Source organism: Lipotes vexillifer, unplaced genomic scaffold, assembly GCF_000442215.2.
Source record: "Lipotes vexillifer unplaced genomic scaffold, Lipotes_vexillifer_v1.1 scaffold998, whole genome shotgun sequence".
NCBI classification, from domain to species: Eukaryota; Metazoa; Chordata; class Mammalia; order Artiodactyla; family Lipotidae; genus Lipotes; species Lipotes vexillifer.
Genome location: NW_006781565.1, coordinates 170,379 through 193,974, shown reverse-complemented (window position 1 = coordinate 193,974; position 23,596 = coordinate 170,379). Strand labels below are relative to the sequence as shown.

Sequence of the window (23,596 nt, the reverse complement as noted above, 5' to 3'; positions counted from 1 at the left end):
ACTAATAAGAATGAATGATTCTCACTTATTTTATGTTGTTTTGATACCGTCGTTTTTAAAATGTGCCTTTAAAGGCCTCTAGATTCAAGCAGAGGAAAGACTTTCACTTAGAGACAGTCCAGGTAGTAGTTCAGGTTACTCTGAGGATTCTGGGGTCAGGTTGACTCACTCTAACCTGGCACCTCCACCAACTAGTGGGAAACCTTGGGCCAAAAGCCTAATGGCTCTGTGCCTCAGTTTGCTAGTCTGTAAATTGGGAATAATACTCATATCTACCTCATTGGGTTGTCATGAGAACTAAGAGAGTCCATTCCTGTGAAGTGCTTAACACAGCGTCTGTCATAATATAAGGACCAAATAAATAGCCATTATTATCAACAATAGAAAACGTGCCATCACTTTGGTGTTTTGGCTCTTAGGGGGTTAGTTTTACTGAATGCTGTCTTGGATTATGACATGAGCACACTTTTGGGGCTGTTACAAGAAACAACCAGGCATCTAACAGAGGACTGTGGCCAAGGAGGCAAAGTAGAGGGAGGGTTCAGCAAAGGACCTCTCTTCAAACAGAAGTGGGTTCAGATCCTGGCTCCACCACCTAATTGGTTTGTGACTTTGCCTGAGTTACTCTTCACTTGTTTCCTCTTTTATAAAATGGGGATAATAATAGTATCTACCTGATAGGATTGTTGTATGAGAATTGTATCAAATATGGCAGCATGACATGTAAATCATGAGGTAGAAAGTAAATGAGCTTGCATATCGTACACATATAACACTTGGTAGTGATATTATTAGTATAAGGACCTGTGTTCATACATTGCCTTGTAATATACAGCTGTTGGTTGTATTGTCACTAACCAGTAATGATACTTAGAAAAGCAATACGGAAATATTCAGTAAGAAGCCATAATGTTTTTCATATTCTTTGACTCACTAATCCCTCTCCTGGAAAAAGTACTCAGCACAGTCAGCTATACTCATGAATATATATGCACGTGATTTTTGCAAAATAATCTGTATTAACTCCAAACTGGAGTTAAAAATAGAACAGTGGCTTACATATTACAGTATTTCACCTGTTAAAACATGGAAGAATCTTTGTTAGAATATTAAGTTACAAAAAACAGAATGCAAAAAGCTTTGAACACTGTGGTTACAAGTGAGTACAATATGTCTGCATGTGCAAAGTGATAGCTCGTACCACATAGAATGGAATTGGTGGTTTTCCTTTGGTCAAGGTTTTTTCTTTTTTTTTTTAAGTTTCCTGGTTGCTTTCTTTTTCATTTAAAAAAAAAAAGTATACTTTTCTGAATTAAAACTAATAATCTTTGTATAAAAATCCGAACGTTAAAGAAAAGTATAATGTACAAAGCAAAGTTTTCATTCCCCTAACCCAGACAGTTCTTACTGATATAAAGAGTAGGGGTGTATTCTTTCAGGTGTTTGTGTGTGTGTGTTTTTAAAGCAGAAGTGGATTAAAAAAAAGAAAAAAAAACAGAAATGGGATCTCATACCATATAGGTAAAGTTTGGAAACTTGCTTTTTTCACTTAAAGCTGTCTCTTGGCTATATTTCCATGTCCGTACTTCCCAATCTCCGTTATACAGATCTGACTCATTCCCTGGAATAGCTGCGTCTTATTCCACTGAATACCATGGTTTGTTTAATGGATTGCCTACTGATGCACATTTGGATTAAGATCTTTCATTAGTCTAAACCAGGGGTTGGTGGTTTTTTGTTAATCGAGTTTTATTGGGACACAGCTACACCCTTTTGTTTACAGATTGTCTACGGCTGCTTTCTCTCTACTACAGCAGTTGAGTAGTTGTGACAGTATGTGCCTTTACAACACCAAAAATATTTATATTTAAAGAAAAGATTGCCAATCCCTGGTCTAAACAGTGTTGCAGTGAATATCTCTTTTTTACATATGTGTTTGTGCATTTATGCAAGTATTTCTGAAGGATAAATTTCTAGTAGAAGAACAGCTGGATCAAAGGTACAGATCCTGCCAAATTGTCCTTCTAAGGGGTGTTACTGTTTTACACTTTTGCCTTTAGGATATGAGACCGTTTATTTCCCCCTTACCCTTGCCAGCATTGGGTGTTATCATTCTTTTTGATCACTGCCCATCTAAGAGGAGGGAAATGGATTTTTATTATTGGAAGTCATATTTCTTTAACTATTAATGTGGTAGAACATCTTTTCATATCTTAATTTTCTATTCTTTTATAAATTGTCTCATTAATTTCATTTATCTAACTGTTGAGCTGTTTCTTTTCCGTATGATTCATAAGAGTTGGGGTTTTTTCTTTTTTTTTTTTTTTGGCCGTGCCTCGTGGCTTGCAGGGTCTTAATTCCCCGACCAGGAATTGAACCTGGGCCCCAGCAGTGAAAGCACTGAGTCCTAACCATTGGACCGCCAGGAAATTCCCACATAGGAGTTATTTTTATATGAGTGTGTGTTGTGGTGGAGGCACAACTCTCCCTTCTGCCTTAGAATATGTGCTTATAGATCAGAAATAATGTACCTGGCAGCAGCAGTGAGGTGTGGTTGGAAGAGGATACCACTTAGAAACCATCTGTGACCTGTGTTTAGGACCAGAATGTTTTATCCTAATATTTTCTATCTGGATCCCTGGTTCGTTCTTTCTTCTTCTTTCTCAAAGTTAAATTGATATATTTATTGATGTAACACACACACTGTTGAGGCCCCCAGCATATGCCAGGCACATGGAAAATCCAAATTTAAAAAATAGTTCCTGGGCTCCCCTGGTGGCGCAGTGGTTGGGAGTCCGCCTGCCGATGCAGGGGATGCGGGTTCGTCCCCTGGTCCGGGAAGATCCCACATGCCGCGGAGCGGCTGGGCCCGTGAGCCATGGCCACTGAGCCTGCGCGTCCGGAGCCTGCGCTCCACAATGGGAGAGGCCACAACAGTGAGAGGTCCGCGTACCGCAAAAAAAAAAATAGTTCCTGCCTTCCAGGAGAGTATAGTTTAGTGTAGCCCTCAGACAAGTTGGCAATAATTGTTCAGAAAGTAAAATGTCACAAGGGAGTAATGCCCATGATTAGAGGCCCTTAAAGGAGGACATGTTTGCCTGTCTGAGAGGTTCAGGGAGTGGTGTGAGAAGATTTAAAGGACCAGGAGGAGTTTGCTGAAGGACGACATCCAGCAGGAGGAACAGCATATGTCGAGGGGAATGTCGAGGAACCCACGGAGCTCATCCCTGCTAGAGCCGAGAGAGAGGGCGGTGGACGTGGGGCCCGGCCATCCCCCGGACTTGCCACACGCACACTCCATCCCCCATAAAACAACCTTGCACCGTGAGACAGAGTCCACCACTTCGTCCTCACAGCAGCCCTGTGCATTAGCACTGTCATCTCCTCTACCCACAGAGAGGTTAAACGGCTCATCCAGAGGCACACAGCAGTAAGGGCAGAACATGCGTTTTTGTGTGTGCAGGTATATCCCTGTATTTCTTCTGCTCACATTCCCAGAGTGCTTTTCCGTGCTTGGCACTTGCCCCGAGGAGCTCTCGGGATGGGAGGAGGCCGACCTATGAACAGGTACAAGCCGTGGCCTGGGCTGTGGGACCCAGGCCCTCAGAGGCGGCTGGTGCCTCAGTCACGGCTTCTGGGCAGACGTGGGTACCAGCCACCCTGCCTTCCTCGCGTCTCTGCTTACCACCATTGGCACCCTCTGGTTGGAGAGTGAGAAAGTAGGGGAGCCTTCCCTCCCCAGCGGGGACTCCGTGGGGCAGTCCTGATGGAATTGGGTGTGATCTGTGGGGCCATCCTGGTTTGTTGGGAGGACATGTTTTCCCAGGAGTGAGAGCAGGCAGCCCCCAGCAGCACCACCTGGAGCGCGTGCTCCCTCCCTAATAGCATCTCCGCTTGTCCTTGCAGGCCTTCCTCGAGCGGTACCTCAGCACGGGTCCCACGCTGCAGTACGACCGGGAGCGCTGGCTCGCCATGCAGTGGCGGCTCGTCAGTGATGAGGCCGTGACCAGCGGGCTGCGGGATGGACTCGTTTTTGTCCTCAAATGCTTGGACTTCAGCCTCGTAGTCAATGTGAAGAAAATTCCATTCATCATGCTCTCGGAAGAGTTCATAGACCCCAAGTCTCACAAATTTGTCCTTCGCTTACAGTCTGAGACATCAGTTTAAAAGTTCTATATTTGTGGCTTTATTAAAAAAAAAAAGAATATATATAGAGATGTATATGTATACCAGAGGGGCATCTTTGTTTTTATTATTCTTCATTGCTGACTGAACTGGCAGATGAGAGACCAGGGTCCTTTGACCATCTGCACTTTATTTGGAAGGAAGCAGAAGATGTCTGTCCTGGAAAAAAAGTGACTGATGACATCTGACTTGGGGATGGGACGTCTCTCGAGAAGCCGTTCCCTGGTGTTTCTGTGACAGCTGCAAACCAAAGCGGAGCTGGAGGTTCTTGGGAACCTCGCCTTACGACTCGTCCCTGCCTTTCGTCCAGCACCCAACCCTGCCCTGGCTTCTGGCCATCCCACTCGTGGGCCTCTGGGGACACGTCTTTGTCCTGTTTCAGGGAACCAGACAGGACATGTCCACACGTGTTTGTATATGTCAACATCCGGCACCACGGGAGCCACGGGCTGTTCACGGAACGCCTGCCTTCGTCTTTGTTCTCTGTTGCCTTAGGTTCTGCAGAGAAAGATCACGACAAATGTGCACTGTCAGTTTACAGCTCTTAATGATTTTATTTTTTTCCCCAAAGAGAGGATCTACCTGCCTTGGTTTTGACCTGCTTGCCTACCAGCTTGAGCAGGTAGCTCTTTCCTAACCCAGTGATGGCCTACCTGACCCCGCTCCATCCCACCCCCACCCCCCCAAAACACACCACACCCTACCTGGCTGACAGCACCGGCCAGGGAGCCCAGCCTTCAGAGCTGCCCAGGACCTGGCTCTTCACGTGTGCCCTCGAGCTCCATGCACAGCCTCAGGTCCACCCCATGGATTGTTTACGTAGGGAAGCGTGAAGTACCCCCCAGGTAGGTCCCAGGGAGGGCATGCCAGCTAGGATGTCCCTTTCGGGCTGCAGCAGGAGCCCCTCCCCCGACTGCTCCACACCCACCAGGGGGAGACCCACGCTGTGACTCAGGGACTGGCAAGTTCAGCTCGGAGCCTCCATTTCCCGGGAGATAAGTCCTCACAAAGCTCCATAGCAAGCTGTCCTGCCAAGGGAGAGCTGTGGCATCCAGCCCCTGACTTCTGACCACCGTCACTGTGCGCTCATCACGTCCGCCCCTTACTACCCGTGCAGGGGCTCCTTTAGGCCCTGGTGCTAAATCACTCGTAGTTGGCAGTAAAGTGAGGAGAGGGAATGGGCAAGCTGCAGCATTTGGGGAAAGGAAAGTAGGGAACCGAGCTTGTGATCCAGAATGATGCCAGCCTGGTCTGTTTCTTAGATGGTTTCAGTGGGCTTGCCTGGGCCCGGGCCCAGGGGAGCAGCCGGGCCGGGCGAGTGGAGGCGCCAACGGGCAGAGCCCTGCAGCGGCCTTCAGTTCCTCCATCTGCCTTCCTGTATCCACAGCAAACCTTTGCAAAGTGTTCACTCCCGCCAGTGTTTAGGGTAACCAGTCACCTTGCTATAGCCAAGGATGACACTGTCAAATGCTCTTTGTGTATGTGTTCGCATGTACCCTTTCTGGTTTATGCATTCCACAAGTGGTGCAGTGTTTGTTATTACTGTCTTAAACCAAAATTGGCTTTCAATATTCGTTACACACCGTACCTGAAAAAGTAAACAGCGTTCTTGAATCCACAGCCTTCAGGTCAACAAGAAGATGTCTTGGAAAAGCAGGAAGGAGAATCCAGTCGGTATGGTGTGAAGCCAAGACATACTATTTAACTACATGGTTTCCGTTTATGAAAAACACATACCATGTAACCATGGTGCTTTGGTTCTTCTTAGTTTTGCCTTTAGGTCCCTTCAAGCCGGACATTCCTTTTGATAATGTCTTTCTCAGGAATATATTTTGGGAGACTGGGCAAGGGATGGTGAATGTATAAGAGACTTTGGCTGCATAAAGGTTATACTGTCCCAGACTAAATGTATCAGAGGCTGCTGCATCAGAAACCCAGCAATAGAAGTGCCATACATGTATATTCATATGGTTAATAATGACACTATCCATCAACATTCTAAAAAACTGTGCTTACCACCCTGTCTTCAATTACCAGTCCAGAAGGGGTTAAGTTGGATTCATGGCTTTGGTGCCTGCCTTCCCAGCAGGGTGAAGAAAGGTTTAAATTAAGGAATTTCTTTTCTCTCTCTCCCAGTCTTTGCATAGGAGAATGTCAGACTTTGTGAAATTATTGTTTGTTTTAAATTGAATATTGATTTTTTTACACTGACTTTGTATTGAGTCCTTTTCGAAAGAACAACGTAATAAAATGCAGGATCTTTGTATCAAGCCTTTGCACTTGCACACTCTTAATAGCTTGAGTTACTGGTGCAGTGGGAACAATGTAAATGGCATTTTTTTTAAAATGTAAGTTTTCGGAAAAGCTGTATCATACAATTGAACACAGTCCTTTTCAGTTCTTGCAGTCAATAAGCTCTTCTTTTGAAAAGGAGTAAACTGTGCCCTGGGCTGGTAGAATTAGAAGATAAGTTCACATTAGAGGATACAAGATTCTGTTTGCCTGAAATGTTTATAGATTTTCTATAACTTTCAACCTGTTATTAAAATGTGAACGTTAAACAGTAAGGAGTAGAAAAACTTAATGAGGAGTATACGTCTGAGGTGGTTCTCTTCCCTGGTGATGTTTTAACCAGTAGATAGTTTCTGTTCTTAAGTGTGTACTTTTGAAGATAATGACAATTTTTAATCGTCCATGAGCTAAACATTGAAGTCTGCATTCTTAGAGCTGGAAGGAATTTTAAGGTTTTGTGATTGATCCGTCCTTTGCATTATCAGTTAAGTCAAAACGTGTAATAGTTTTGCGAAAGTTTTTAAAGTAAGCCCTAGAGAAAATGCTTGACCATTTTTTGCCCAGCTGTCATCATCTCCCTTCCTTCCTCTCTGTCCTCTGTTCTACGCACAGAGGAAAGTGGCCGTAGTATGTGTGTGTGTGTGTGTTGTGCTGTGGCTCATTGCCAGAACTCGGACCTCCTTTGCAGTGGGGAGATTGTGGCTGTTCGGGTGTGTGTTGGGTGGGCATGAGGTGCTCCGCTGTCTTCACCATAGTTGGTGGTAGTCAAGTACTCTCTTTCTTGTGTCTCCTGATCGCTTTGGTGTGCATGTATATAGATAAGGCTGTAGCCCTGTGGGGAAGCCATGAGCCTGTTAGGCTGACAGAAACCCGATGACCCTGCCCCTCCTTACTTTTTCCCCGGGAGAGTGAGTGTAGCAGCTGCTCAGTGAAATCAGCAAAATCAAGTCCTTGGTTTACTCTCGTCTATGTGAACCCTGCTATGGAAGGCTCCCTACCCTAGGACGCATATCTGTTTGTGGGTGTGTGTTTCTATATATGTGAGCATTTCTCTGAGTGTAATTACCAGATGGACGGCATGTTTATGTTAGCCATCTGAACATCTGTGTTGTCTGTAACAGATGGGTGTGTATCTCAGCAAATAACTTGTGGATGTGTTTATATAGATGAGTGTGTGAAAGTCCACGTTTTTCTACATATGCCCTGTGTTTGAGAGATATCCTAACAGCACCCATCTTCTGGGAGGTTACTCTAAAGCCAGATAGTTCTCCCTCCCCTCCTTTACTCCTTCCCCTAGGTTACACTGGCTTCTCCCCAGGAGTAAATGGCTTTAGCACAGCAGTGTCTTCTGGAGAGCCTGCTGTCCTGTAGGCAAGTCCATTAGACTTTCTTGCCTCAGGACTTCATGACCTGAAAACAGCAAGAAACAAAGAAAGAAAGGTCAAGCTCCATGATAATGACTGCTCCAACTTCACTACCCCGGAAGCCTTACCATAGATTTCTCAGTATAACTTAAAAATTGAGCTTCATTTTTTAAAAAAAGATTGATTACTAAAAGCACAGAAATTGTGCCATAATATTCAAATAGTCCAGCAGAGACCCTGCAATTGTAAAGTGTTGTAAGTATTTCTGGGTAGTGTTTGTGCTTTGTGAGTCTTGTTTTACAAAAAATAAATCACTACTGTGAATTTACTGCTATGTAACCTTGTGGTCATAATCCCTTATAAATAAAATATGAGTTATTCTTAAGCCCATAGCACAGTTTTTGAATGTTATTCAGTGCAGTAGTGAATAAGGTACCTTAGACACTACATTGAAATCTCCATAATGAGCTTTAACCAAGTGGATGCCTAGAAAATTAGATTTGGGTTCACATTTTTGACAAAATATATTTTGGTCAAAGAAGGAAGAGAAGGGTAATAAGATGTATATCAGGTATTGAATGTTAGGCGTTGTCTTAGAATGTGAATTCCTTTAAGGTAGGCGTTATCTGAATTTTACAGGTAAGAAAAGGGATTATCAGAGAGGGAGGAACTTGCTTAAAATCTCATGGCTAATAAATGAAATTTCAAATCTAATGTTTGATTCCAATCCCTCAGTCACTGTACCTTGAAGTATTACCTAAATTATTTGGCATTTTCTGGATGTGGAGGAGAGACCTGAGGATACTTAACCTTGAATCAAAACCTGGGATTGGGGGTTCATTGGAGGTGGAATCACATCTGTTCTTTGACCTCGGGTTTGCACCAGAGCTGTGGCTCCAGGGAAAGCTGCTCCGCCGTGCTAGCAGATTTCTCAGGAATTTTGATGGAAAGAACTTGAGAATCCTCCTTCCCTTAGGAAAACCAGCCCTGCTAGCGCTGCACCTGCTGTAGGACTCAGGTGCTATTGTTCTGGCAGCCACCCTTTGCTTCTGCCCCCTCCCCCTCCACTCCCACCCCGCTGGCTTGGGCAGGTGTGCACCTTGGGGAAGTGTGCAGGGGCTGACCTGGCCTCCCTCTGATCTGAGGAGGCCTCTTCCTGGTGCTTTGTCAACATTATGCCCCAACAGCTTCTGCTGGTTGGGGTGGGAGAGGGACTGCCTGCAGCCCAGCCTAGGGAGGTTTGGGACTGGAGCCCCTGGCCTCCATCCTTGACATCATGTTCTCAGCAAGCACTTTGCATCCCACTATTTTCCCCACATTTGCCCTCTAGAGTTTTAATCACTAGACATAAAACAGGACTCTGAGCACACTGTTTTTCTCTATTCCAATGTCTTGAGGTTTTGGTTTAGTTGTGCATAAACTACCTTCTCTCCTGCTGTTTGCTTTCAGTAGAAGATAGGAAAGGAAAGATAACACACCTCTCAGCATTGCTGCTTATTAGGAACGAGTAGGACACATTTTCAGAGGGTAAATAGGGAATGTATAACTACTGAATAAAATTAGATTTTAGTACTCTGTGTCCCTTTTACCAGGCCTGTCCCATTTCTACTTAGATAACCCAATTTGTTTCGTTTCACCTGTAACATAAATCTCTTCAATGGGTTGTTTTAGAGTCTCCCCAGCACAACAACAGGTTTCTGACACCTGAAGCAGCACAGTGAAAGGTTACTCCCAATATGGCACCAGGAATCTACAATTGATATGTCTCTCAGCTTGAAAACATCAGTGTTTTGTCCTTGTTTTAGTGGGATAAAGACACTCTTAAGCCTTGGGGACAAATGTGACCAATTCCCAGACTTTTATCTTGAGTGTCTTTGGCACTTCTTTTGGCACTGAAATAATACTTGGATAAAAATATTCGTGCAGTGTCTGGTTTTGTATTTGCTTGTGTTTATCTGAGCTTTCCCTTGTGCACATGAGCTTTCATTCTGAAGGAGGTCATCCTTTAGGAGTTTTTAAACCCCCAAAAGCCCTCACCTTGGGAAAGCTTCATGTCTGAGGCCAGAGACTCTTGCTCAGGGAATTAGTAGTAGGACCCGGGCATCTGATCTGCGGGTGTCAAGTCTAGTTCAATTCATGTTGTAGGGAATTTAAACAGTTATACGCCATCACCATTCCGGGGGCCAGATGGAGAGAGGTGGCGGTCACTTTCCATTTGCCAGCGCCCCTCAGTTATAGAAATAATGGAATATTCACTTCGTGTTGATCATCATTCTAAAAAAATATCCTAACTTTGCTGATAAGTCCTTATTTTTATAATGGATTCACAGTAGGCTTTAACTAAATAGCAAAGTCCTCTGGGACTCCTAAATTATGACATGTTTAACAAAATTTGATTTCCAAGCAGTTGTTTATGACAACTATTGCATAGAGTGCAGGACACCAGCCAGGATGAGGGCAGTGGTGGATACTGGCTCACCGGGGTGGTGAATTAACTCATGTTGTGATGACCACTTCCTCAACAAAGATGCTTGGGAGAAGACCAGAGAGGCTGGGGCCAGGTCTTACTCAAGGGAAGTTTATCTGACCATCGCTTTTGTGTTGAAAGGACTTTACATTTCTGGATTTAGAATCCAGTATCAACCCAGCAACTTCAGTGACAAAACCATCCATCTATGTGATGGGGCCATAACTGTTTGTGCAAAGATGTGGCCAGGGGTCTTTTTCATTCTCCCTTATTAGTTAATACTGCACTTCGTAACCAGAAGGGGAAGTTTTGCTGGTTAGCAAAATGCACAGTCACTAGATATGTATGACAAAGTCTGAGTGTGACTTCCTGCATAAACTGGGTGGTGGGCTCTATTGAGACATTGCAAACATGTGAATGAATGAATTGCACTACCAGCAACCATCTGCCCAAGTACATTTACATATATTCATAAGATGTATGCAGTGAAGCCTCTTTTCATTGTAACATCAGTAGCAACGTTAGAGTCTATGAGGGGCATAGTGTACCTGGCATCCAAGTTATTTTGTTCTCTTTTGGGTCCCCCATTCCAATTAATTGTAAAACATTTTACATGTTACATTTTTTATACTGTAAAACTCGGGAAATAAACTGAAATCCCAAATTACATTTTGTTACTTTTTTTTCATGTGATTACTTCAATCTAAAAAGTTTTATTTTATTTATTTTTTTATTGAGGTATAGTTGATGTACAATGTTGTGTTAGTTTCAGGTATACAGCAAAGTGATTCAGTTATACATATTTTTTTTTCAGGTTATCTTCCCTTATAGGTTATTACATGATACTGAGTATAGTGCCCTGTGCTATACAGTAGGTCCTTGTTGGCTATCTATATATTTCATATATAGTAGTGTATATATGTTAATCCCAAACTCCTAATTTATCCCTCCCCCCCTTCCCCTTTGGTAACCATAAGTGTTTTCTACTTTTTAAGGGACATTTTCACTCTTGAATAATTTTGATACCTTCTTAAATATAACCTGTCAAGTTTCTCTGAAAACCAAGATAATTGTAATGATAGATTGAACGGGAAAGTGGAATTGCCATTGTAAGAAAAACTACAGGTTGCAATCATTTTATGGTCAAGAGAATGTTTTAAATGAATAGATTACTGAAAATTAAATTCTTAGGCTCTAAAACTTGGAGGTGAAACAGGCCTTTTGAGTAAATCAGCAAGTGAAAAAAGATCTTTGAGTCAAGTAAGGAGGGAGGAAAATGTCAGACCCTGGAATTGTGAGGAGGGTTAATGAATGTTGGATTGTTTTTGCAAATGGCTTGCTAATTCAATTTAAATTATTGACTTATTTTCGATAGGTCTATTTAAAGGGAACTTGATTATTTGACAAAGAAATATTGGAGCTTGCCTTCTGCTACTCCCAGCTATCCTTACTGAATGCTGGTAGCACACAGTCAGATTCTTACCTGTTGCATGGATAAAGATCAGAGAAAGTAATTGATTTGATGATATTCATTGTATAGATTATTGATAAACTCTGTTTCTCTGGGCCAAGATGGGCACAATTTACACCTGCACAAGCAAAACCTACTAGAGAAAAGATTAAAAGTGTATGCAAACATAAACCAAAGACTTCTCTTTTACATTCATTACCCATAATACAGGTATAGAATTTTGGAAGAGTTTCGAGAATGTCAGATGGTAAACTGAGATTATGGAAGTGGAATGAGGGATATCAGGATGGCATCAGCTACAGCCACTGCCTGCTTGCCCAGTGCCAGAGATAAGACCCACCAGTAGTAGTGTGGGAATGGGCAGTATCCCTGCACAAGAGAGACTTGGTAATTCCCTATTGGTGTCATGCAGCATCTTCTAGTTATGCAGGCTAATGCTGACGTGGAAAATCAAAACTGTATTTGCCTTCTTGATGTGTTCTCTATATTTACATCTGAACGTGTTTCTGCGGCTTGGAGAATTCATAATGTCTCAGACAAAATGATGATGCATTTGTAGAACTGACACGGGGGCTTTAAACATGTTTCCTTGCTCAACTCTCCCATCTTACCCACTCAGTTTTGCCTTCTGTGATCCACATGTGGTAACCAGCTTTATGGGTCCATTGACTGAATATTGGAATGAGTGAATGAATGAATGAGAACATGGCAGCGCACTCAATGCTAAAGCTACTGCGTGTAACCTAATCATCTGTAATTAGGGTGATCATTAAGAATTCTGGTCATCACTGCTCCAAAGAGTTCTGATCGATGAAATACGAGGTTAATTTGAAAAAGGTCCTTAATTCACCTTGCAACCATTTGGGTCTGCAGGTGCATTAAAATAAATGCATGGACACTTAGGTGGCTGTGGTCATTCCATGCCCAGAGAATGGGGCCTGGGACCACTGCTATCATCCCCATGCTGCTTTGCTTCCCGTCATGATGGCTATAGTGCTGGGGGACTTTGCTAACCTGAGGAAAGAGAACATCCCCCATTGGAAACCTTCTTATTGAGCCAAGGATAGTCTTCCTATTTCTTCAGCAATTGGCTATCCTCAGCAAACCTGAACAGATGACACCGTGTTGCCAAAAACTTCTTGGGATGAGATAGACTTTCGAGAATCAATAGTACATTCTTAATGGTGCTAATAGTTGTTAAATTAGCTTTGCATCGGGGCTTAGAGAATATTTAGTCAAACAAGATTAAGTACCGAGATCACTGAGATTGGTTCAAGATGGCAGAGTAGAAGGACGTGCTCTCACTCTCTCTTGCAAGAACACCAGAATCACAACTAGCTGCTGGACAATCATCGACAGGAAGACACTGGAACTCACCAAGAAAGATACCCCACATCCAAAGACAAAGGAGAAGCCACAATGAGACGGTAGGAGGGGCGCAATCACAGTAAAATCAAATCCCATAACTGCTGAGTGGGTGACTCACAAACTGGAGAGAGAACACTTATACCACAGAAGTCCACCCACTGGAGTGAAGGTTCTGAGCCCCACGTCAGTCTTCCCAGTCTGGGGGTCTGGCAATGGGAGGAGGAATTCTTAGAGAATCAGACTTTGAAGACTAGTGGGATTTGTTTGCAGGACTTTGACAGGACTGGGGGAAACAGAGACTCCACTCTTGGAGGGCACACACAAGTACTGTCTGTGCACATCGGGACGCAGGGGAAGGAGCAGTGACCCCAGGGAGACTGAACCAGACCTACGTGCTATTGTTGGAGGGTCTCCTGCCGAGGTGGGGGGTGGCTGTGTCTCACTGTGAGGTCAAGGACACTGACAGCAGAAGTTCTGGGAAGTACTCCTTGGCATGAGCCCTCTCAGAGTACGTCATTAGCCTCACCAAAGAGCCAGGTAGGCTCCAGTGCTGGGTCGCCTCAGGGAAAACAACCAACAGGGAGGGAAGCCAGCCCCACCCATCAGCAGACAAGCAGATTAAAGTTTTACTGAGCTCTGCCCACCAAAGCAACAGCCAGCACTACCCACCACTAGTCCCTCCCATCAGGAAACTCGCTAGAAGCCTCTTAGATAGCATCATCCGCCAGAGAGCACACAGCAGAAGCAAGAACTACAATCCTGCAGCCTGTGAAAGGAAAACCACATTCACAGAAAGACAGACAAAATGACAGACAAAATGAAAAGGCAGACAACTATGTACAAGATGAAGGAACAAGATAAAACCCCAGAAAAACAACTAAATGAAGTGGAGATAGGCAACCTTCCAGAAAAAGAATTCAGAATAATGATACTGAAGATGATCCAGGACCTGGAGGCAAAGATGGAGAAGATGCAAGAAAAGTTCAACAAAGATCTAGAAGAATTAAGGAACAAACAAACAGAGATGAACAACACAATAACTGAAATGAAAACTACACTAGGAGGAATCAATAGCAGAATAACTGACGCAGAAGAACTGATAAGTGACCTGGAAGACAGAATGGTGGGATTCACTGCTGCGGAACACAATAAAGAAAAAAGAATGAAAAGAAATGAAGACAGCCTAAGAGACCTCTGGGACAACATTAAACGCAACAACATTCACATTATACGGGTCCCAGAAGGAGAAGAGAGAGAGAGAGCACCCGAGAAAATATTTGAAGAGACTATAGTCAAGAACTTCCCTAACATGGGAAAGGAAATAGCCATCCAACTCCAGGAAGCACAGAGAGTCCCATACAGGATAAACCCAAGGAGAAACATGCTGAGACACATAGTAATCAAATTGGCAAAAATTAAAGACAAAGAAAAATTATTGAAAGCAGCAAGGGAAAAATGACAAATAACATAACAAGGGAACTCCCATAAGGTTAACAGCTGATTTCTCAGCAGAAACTCTACAAGCCAGAAGGGAGTGGCATAGTATACTTAAAGTGATGAAAGGGAAGAACCTACAACCAAGACTACTCTACCCGGCAAGGATCTCATTCAGATTAGATGGAGAAATCAAAAGCTTTACAGACAAACAAAAGCTAAGAGAATTCAGCACCACCAAACCAGCTCTACAACCAATGCTAAAGGAACTTCTCTAAGTGGGAAACACAAGAGAAGAAAAGGACCTACCAATACATACCCAAAACAATTAAGAAAATGGTCATAGGAACATACATATCAATAATTACCTTAAACGTGAATGGATTAAATGCTCCAACCAAAAGACACAGGCTTGCTGCATGGATACCAAAACAAGACCCATATATATGCTGTCTACAAGAGACCCACTTCAGACCTAGGGACACATTCAGAATGAAAGTGGGGGGATGGAAAAAGATATTCCATGCAAATGGAAATCAAAAGAAAACTGGAGTAGCAATACTCATATCAGATAAAATAGACTTTAAAATAAAGACTATTACAAGAGACAAAGAAGGACACTACATAATGATCAAGGGATCAATCCAAGAAGAAGATATAACAATTATAAATATACATGCACCCAACATAGGAGCACCTCAATACATAAGGCAAATGCTAACATGTATAATAGAAGGAAACGACAGTAACACAGTAATAGTGGGGGACTTTAACACCTCATTTACACCAATAGACAGATCATTCAGACAGAAAATTAATAAGGAAACACAGGCTTTAAATGACACAATAGACCAGATAGATTTGACTGATATTTATAGGACACTCCATCCAAAAACAACAGATTACACTTTCTTCTGAAGTGCACATGGAACATTCTCCAGGATAGATCACATCTTGGGTCACAAATCAAGCTTCAGTAAATTTAAGAAAATTGAAATCATATCAAGCATCTTTTCTGACCACAATGCTATGAGATTAGAAATCAATTACAGGGGGCTTCCCTGGTGGCGCAGTGGTTGAGAATCTGCCTGCCAATGCAGACAACACAGGTTCGAGCCCTGGTCTGGGAAAATCCCACATGCCATGGAGCAACTGGGCCCGTGAGCCACAATTACTGAGCCTGCGCGTCTGGAGCCTGTGCTCCGCAACAACAGAGGCCGCGATAGTGAGAGGCCTGCGCACCGCGATGAAGAGTGACCCCCACTTGCCACAACTAGAGAAAGCCCATGCACAGAAATGAAGACCCAACACAGCCATAAATAAATAAATAAATACATTGTGTATTATTAAAAAAAAAAAAAAAGAAATCAATTACAGGGAAAAAAACATAAAAAACACAAAAACATGGAGGCTAAACAATACGTTACTAAATAACCAAGAGATCACTGAAGAAATCAAAGAGGAAATCAAAAAAATACCTAGAGGCAAATGACAATGAAAACACGACGATCCAAAACCTATGGGATGCAGCAAAAGCAGTTCTAAGAGGGAAGTTTATAGCTCTACAAGCCTACCTCAAGAAACAATAAAAATCTCAAATAAACATTCTAACCTTACACCTAAAGGAACTAGAGAAAGAACAACAAACAAACCCAAAGTTAACAGAATGAAAGAAATCATAAAGATCACAGCCGAAATAAATGAAATAGAAACAAAGAAAATAATAGCAAAGATCAATAAAACTAAAAGCTGGTTCTTTGAGAAGATAAACAAAATTGATAAAGCATTAGCCAGACTCATCAAGAAAAAGAGGGAGAGGACTCAAATCAATAAAATTAGAAATGAAATAGGAGAAGTTACAATGGACACCGCAGAAATACAAAGCATCCTAAGAGACTACCACAAGCAACTCTATGCCAATAAAATGGACAACCTGGAAAAAAATGCACCAATTCTTAGAAAGGTATAACCTTCCAAGGCTGAACCAGGAAGATATAGAAAATATGAACAGACCAATCACAAGTAATGAAATTGAAACTGTGATTAAACATCTTCCAACAAAAAAAAGTCCAAGACCAGATGGCTTCACAGGTGAATTCTATCAACATTTAGAGAAGAGCTAGCACCCATCCTTCTCAAACTCTTCCAAAAAATTGCAGCGGAAGGAACACGCCCAAACACATTCTAAGAGGCCATCATCACCCTGATAGCAAAAGCAGACAAAGATACTACAAAAAAAAAAAATTACAGAACAATATCGCTGATGAATTTAGATGCAAAAATCCTCAACAGAATACTAGCAAACATAATCCAACAACACATTAAAAGGATCATACACCATGATCAAGTGGGATTTATCCCAGGGACGCAAGCATTCTTCAATATACGCAAATCAATCAATATGATAAACCATATTAACAAACTGAAGAAGAAAAACCATATGATCATCTCCATAGATGCAGAAAAAGCTTTTGACAAAATTCAACACCTATTTATGATAAAAACTCTCCAGAAAGTGGGCATAGAGGGAACCTACCTCAACATAATAAAGGCCATGTACAACAAACCCACAGCAAACATCATTCTCAATGGTGAAAAACTGAAAGCATTTCCTTTAAGATCAGGAGCAAGACAAGGATGTCCACTCACCACTATTATTCAACATAGTTGTGGAAGCCCTAGCCACAGCAATCAGAGAAGAAAAAGAAATAAAAGGAATATAAATTGGAAAAGAAGAAGTAAAACTGTCACTGTTTGCAGATGACATGATACTATACATAGAGAATCCTAAAGATGCCACCAGAAAACTACTAGAGCTAATCACTGAATTTGGTAAAGTTGCAGGATACAAAATTAATGCACAGAAATCTCTTGCATTCCTATACACTAATGATGAAAAATCTGAAAGAGAAATTAAAGAAACACTCCCATTTACCATTGCAACAAAAAGAATAAAATACCTAGGAATAAACCTTCCTAGGGAGACAGAAGACCTGTATGCAGAAAACTATAAGACACTGTTGAAAGAAATGAAAGATGATGCCAACAGATGGAGAGATATACCATGTTCTTGGATTGGAAGAATCAATATTGTGAAAATGACTACACTACCCAAAGTAATCTACAGATTCAATGCAATCCCTATCAAATTACCAATGGCATTTTTTACGGAACTAGAACAAAAAATCTTAAAATTTGTATGGAGACAACAAAAGATCCCAAATAGCCAAAGCAGTCTTGAGGGAAAAAAATAGAGCTGGAGGAATCAGACTCCCTGACTTCAGACTATACTACAAAGCTATAGTAATCAAGACAATATGGTACTGGCATGAAAACAGAAATATGGATCAATGGAACAAGATAGAAAGCCCAGAGATAAACCCAAGCACCTATGGTCAACTAATCTATGACAAAGAAGGCAAGGATATACAACGGAGAAAAGACAGTCTCTTCAAGAAGTGGTGCTGGGGAAACTGGACAGCTACATGTAAAAGAATGAAATTAGAACACTCCCTAACACCATACACAAAAATAAAATCAAAATGGATTAGAGACCTAAATGTAAGACTGGACACTGTAAGACTCTTAGAGGAAAACACTGACATAAATCACAGCAAGATCTTTTCTGATCCACCTCCTAGATTAATGGAAATAAAAACAAAAATAAACAAATGGGACCTAATGAAACTTCAAAGCTTTTGCACAGCAAAGGAAACTACAAACAAGATGAAAAGACAACCCTCAGAATGGGGGAAGATATTTGCAAATGAATCAACGGACAAAGGATTAATCTCCAAAATATAGAAGCAGCTCATGCAGCTCGTTATTAAAAAAACAAGCAACCCAATAAAAAAATGGGCAGAAGACGTAAATAGACATTTCTCCAAAGAGGACATACAGATGGCCAAGAAGCACACGAAAAGCTGCTCAACATCACTAATTATTAGAGAAATGCAAATCCAAACTACAATGAGGTATCACCTCACACCAGTTAGAATGGGCATCATCAGAAAATCTACAGACAACAAATGCTGGAGAGGGTGTGGAGAAAAGGGAACCCTCTTGCACTGTTGGTGGGAATGTAAATTGATACAGCCACTATGGAGAACAGTATGGAGGGTCCTTAAAGAACTAAAAAGAGAATTACCATATGACCCAGCAATCCCACTACTGGGCATATACCCAGAGAAAACCATAATTCAAAAAGACACATGCACCCCAATGTTCATTGCAGCACTATTTACAATAGCCAGGTCATGGAAGCAACCTAAATGCCCATCGACAGACGAATGGATAAAGAAGATGTGGCACATATATACAATGGAATATTACTCAGCCACAAAAAGGAATGAAACTGGGTCATTTGTAGAGATGTGGATGAATCTAGAGACTGTCATACAGAATGAAGTAAGTCAGAAAGAGAAAAACAAATATCGCATATTAACACATATATATGGAACCTACAAAAATGGTACAGATGAACCGGTTTGCAGGGCAGAAATTGAGACACAGATGTAAAGAACAAACCTACGGACACCAAGGTGGGGAAAGCGGCAGGGGGTGGGGGGGGTGGGCGTGATGAATTGGGAGATTGGGATTGACATGTGTATACTGATTGTATAAAATGGACGACTAATAAGAACCTGCTGTATAAAAAAAATTTAATTAAAAAAAAATTTAAAAAATTAAAAAAAAAAAAGATGAAGTACCAATCCGGGTTTAGGCACTAAGGATAGAACAGAGTCAGCCAAGGTCTTTTCCCTAAGGTTGCTTTCAGACTAATGGTCGGGGAGACACACACTTAATAGTACACTACATTGCAGGTTCTGTAAGAGGCCTCCACGGGGTACAGCGAGGCCTCAGCAGAGGAGGTGGTCCTTTTGACTGGGGCATGACTGGAAGTGTCACAGAGTGTATCTCTATAGGAGTTTGCCAGGCAGGCACAGATGGGGAAGGACAGGCTTTCCAGTAGATGGAACAGCATAAGCCAAGGCTTGGAGGTGTTAAACAGCCAGGCAGCTTCGGCCAACTTCAGGTTCTAAGGGTAGAGGGGCAAAGGGGAAGATGGTTGGGAGGTGTCATGAGACATGAGGATGGTAAGGTAGACAAGAGATACGTCACATAGACCGTCGGTGTCCTGTAAAGGAAATCAGCTTTTACCCCATGACAAAGCTGGTCCTGAACCCTTAGCTCGTTGGCAGTGGTACTGAGCCCACTTCTGCTTAAATAACAACTGGGTGCTATAATCCAGATGAGGCATTTGGACGCCATCATTCCAAGATGGCACTCCACATTTGCAGCATGGATCACCCCAGCTAGGCCAGTGCTCTTCTCATCCCTGAGCCCAGATATCCCCAGCATCAACAGTACTCAGACTTCGCTTTCCTCTTGTGGAGGAGAGACTCTTCAAGGACTTTTAGTTTTACAAGCCCTACCTCATTGCTCCTCCCCAACCTCACGCCCCACAGTCTAGACTCCACGTTTGGCCATCAGAAAACTTTCCATTCATTACTTGCTCTTTGGCCTCATCATCTTTAAAAGCAACAACAACAACAAGAAATTTTAAGCACCTATTGGGAATAGAGAACCACTGAAGAATTTTAAGCATGTGTGTGACACGATCAGTTTTTCATTTTCAAAAGATCGTTTGATTGTAGTGTGCAGGGCTGGAGATGCAAGTACAGCCAGGAACTTGTGGTCACCCAGCTGAGAGACTGTAAAGCCTCAATTACACAGTAAGAGCGAGTGAAGAGAAGCAGACTGGACTTGCTCCCTATTGGATGCGGAAGTGGGAGACAGCAAAATGGCTGTAAGGTTTCTGGCTGGGACATTGTCAGAGCGGGATGCCTCTTCCCCACTCCTCTGCTTCTGTGAAGGACTTTCCCCAAAACACTGCTGGCCTTTTGTCCAGTCCTTGTTCCCGTCCTGAGATGGAGTAAGTTACCTGGTTAATGGGCGGTAGCCATTTGTCCATGTTTCTTAGAGTGAAGTGCTTAGGGTGCAGTTAGTGTGAGGGGTCCACTCCTTTTCTCCTGCCTCTCCATCCTTGAGCGCTGAGAGCACTGGTCCTCTCTGCACACCCGGATGACCTGCACTTGAAGGCTGGAAACTGGCAAGCCCATTCTCCTAATCTCTAGTCTCCAAATTACTGCTTCTCTGTAATCAGGGTGATATTTTGGACTGCTGACTTTTGGAGCTAATTTCTCAGTTGGTTCAGATCTCAGTCAGGAAAAGAGAGCTATCAATACTTTTTAAGGGCACCCTCCCCACACTTAAAGCCCCAAAGCTGTGTTGGTCTAAGGTGCCTATGGGACATACAGGTGATGCTGTCCAGGGGAGACAGCTGGACCGAGGGGCTTGGAACTCAGGAGAGGCCTGGCTAGAGACAGAGTTGGAAGCCGTAGGCTGGATGAGATGACTGGGGGGAGTGGCAAGAGCAGTGGTCAGTGCTGACTTGCATCCATCCCCAGTGACTCTTGTAAAATGCAGAGGGCCGGGCTTCCCTGGTGGCGCAGTGGTTGAGAGTCTCCCTGCCGATGCAGGGGACACGGGTTCGTGCCCCAGTCCGGGAAGATCCCGCAGACCGCAGAGCGGCGGGGCCCATGAGCCATGGCCGCTGAGCCTACGCGTCCGGAGCCTGTGCTCCGCAACGGGAGAGGCCACAACAGTGAGAGGCCTGCGTACCACAAAAGAAAAAAAAAAAAAAAATGGAGAGGGTCAGGCCCCAACTCTGGAGACGGTATATCAGTAAGTCTGGGCTGGTGACAGGAGTCTGTGTTTTCTAAAATAAGCTCAGACATGATTCTGACGCTCACTGAGCAGGGTTGAGGAGCCCTGGTGAGAGTGGGAAGTTCGAAGACAGGCCATAGGACCCACTCAAGGGATGTGTGTGTCTGGGTGTAGCAGGGATTGTTGATCAAAAGCTATTCAATAATGACCTGTGACTGGTGACATCATTAACAGAAAGGGCTTCCCGGGCAATACAAACTAGGGCCTGGACAGTACACAACCTTGTTACAGAAGAGACAAGCTCATTTCAACTATGAGATGATGTTCTAAAGAAATATATTTAAATGATTGTGCATTCTTGAGAACACAATGAGTTTTTGTTTTATTTTGTTTTCTAGCAGGATGGCCAGATCTCACAGTTCTAATTAGCCTACATTTCTAGTACTGTATAATTGATTACTTGCCTCCAGAATGAAAGGGGAAAGGGCATCTTGGCTTAAGCAGTAAAAAGGATTATGAGAAATTCACTTGAGTCCATCTTGGGACACCATCTGGAGAAAAGAAATGGAATCCCTTGATTGCTTAATTTAAGGAATTAAATATAGTTTAAATCCTTGATTTAACTATAAAAATGGGGTTACATTTACACTCCTTTAAAGTATTTGTGTGACCCTGGGAAAATTACTCGAGGCCTCTGTGCCTCATTCAGTTTCCTCATCTGTAAAATGGGGAAAATAACAAAACTCGTCTCATAAGATCTTTGTAAGGATTAAACGAGACAATACATGGGAAGCATATAGCATAGTGCTCTGGGCACATACCAAACATTCAATAAATATCAGCTGAAAAAGTTTTAGACCAATAACTAAACAGCACTACTGCTTACAGACAGTACTAGCTTAAAACTCAGTGCTTCTAGCACAGGAGCAGCATAGCATGATTTCAACTTAATGCATATTACTCAGGCCTGTAAGAGCCAGGGAATTTTCCTGGGCTGGGAAATAGACCACTTTCATGACAGAGCACACTCCTTGGCTATTTGAAAGGTTAGCTTCAAAGATCACTTTGAAAACTCACTTCCTCAGGAACTTATTTGGGCCTGTCTGGATGGCAACATAGCCCAGCTTGGGAAGTGTCTGCCTTGTTTTGTGAGGCGAAGGGATAAAAATAAGGAGGCCTCGGAAGCACTGTGATCCAACAGTGCTGATCAAACAATTATTCACCCATCAGTTCAATAAATGAGTATCTACTCCATGCTGAGCAAAGTGCTAGGTGTTGGGAATACAACAGTAAATAAGTTCCTTGTCTCCAAGGAGCCTGTGTTTTAGTGAAAGGACAGACATACAAATATGTGCTACCTTTTAAATGCACATTTTGTATGCACAAAATGCCATGGGAGCAGAGGGGAAGGGGACCCCTTCAGACCACCCAGGCAATTGGACAGATGGTGACATTAATTATTTGAACTGGGGCTCCAAGAAGAGAAGAAGACGTTTAGAGGAGAAGGTAATGAGTTTGGCTTTTGTGATGTTGTCTAAAGCACTCGTGCAACATCCAAACCAAGATGTCCAGAAGCAGTTGAATGAGTGAGTCTAAAGCTAAGGAGAGAGGTCAAGGTTAGAGACGCAGACTTGGAGGTTATTAGCTGATGGGCATATGGATGATAAACTGTCTTGGAAGAATGTTAGAGCTGAGTGATACTGTGGAAGACTAACATTTCAAGGGCAGGCAGAGGAAGAGGGGCCAGAAAGGAAAACGAAGAAAGAATAGAGAGGAAGAACAGGCGCCCAGAGATAATGAGCAGAAACAAAAAATCAGGAGAGGATGTTCAAGATAGTCTCAGTATTTTCAAAATATAACTTTAATGACAGAGTTAGTTAGCTACTCTTCCATAAAGGATTGCCCTATTTTCCAAGAATTTGCAGTGTCTTACACGTGTGTTAAAAGATTGAGAAAATAAATTAGAACATTATAATGCACACTTGACACTAAAACTACCGAGCACAATATAACTTTTAGATAGTTCGGAAGGCACTGAGGGATTTTTTTCAGTGCCTCAGGGTATCATTATGAACTCTAATTATTATTGTTCTGTTCAACTGTGGGAGCACTGATAGATGGAGAGTTAATTGCCCTCTGGTTAAACCAACTTTGACTCTTAATGGGAAGGCTGACTAGGAGCAAAAGAGAGAGGGTATGGGGGCTTCACTGGTGGCGCAGTGGTTGAGAGTCCGCCTGCCGATGCAGGGGACGCGGGTTCGTGCCCTGGTCCGGGAGGATCCCACA

At 42.8% G+C, this 23,596-nt stretch overlaps 1 protein-coding gene across 4 annotated transcripts in view; it reads left to right on the top strand.

Moving 5' to 3' along the window:
- Window positions 1-4,614, top strand: part of VANGL1 (VANGL planar cell polarity protein 1) — a 47,939-nt gene extending 43,325 nt beyond the window's left edge. For 2 of the 4 annotated variants that reach the window (XM_007454786.1, XM_007454785.1), the window contains exon 8: window positions 3,907-4,167. In XM_007454786.1, coding sequence (XP_007454848.1) covers window positions 3,907-4,167 — 261 coding nt within the window. Of the gene's footprint in view, window positions 1-3,906 lie in introns of all 4 variants that reach the window. The other 2 variants (XM_007454783.1, XM_007454784.1) reach the window with 2 other exon arrangements.
- The last annotated feature ends 18,982 nt before the right edge of the window (window positions 4,615-23,596 follow it).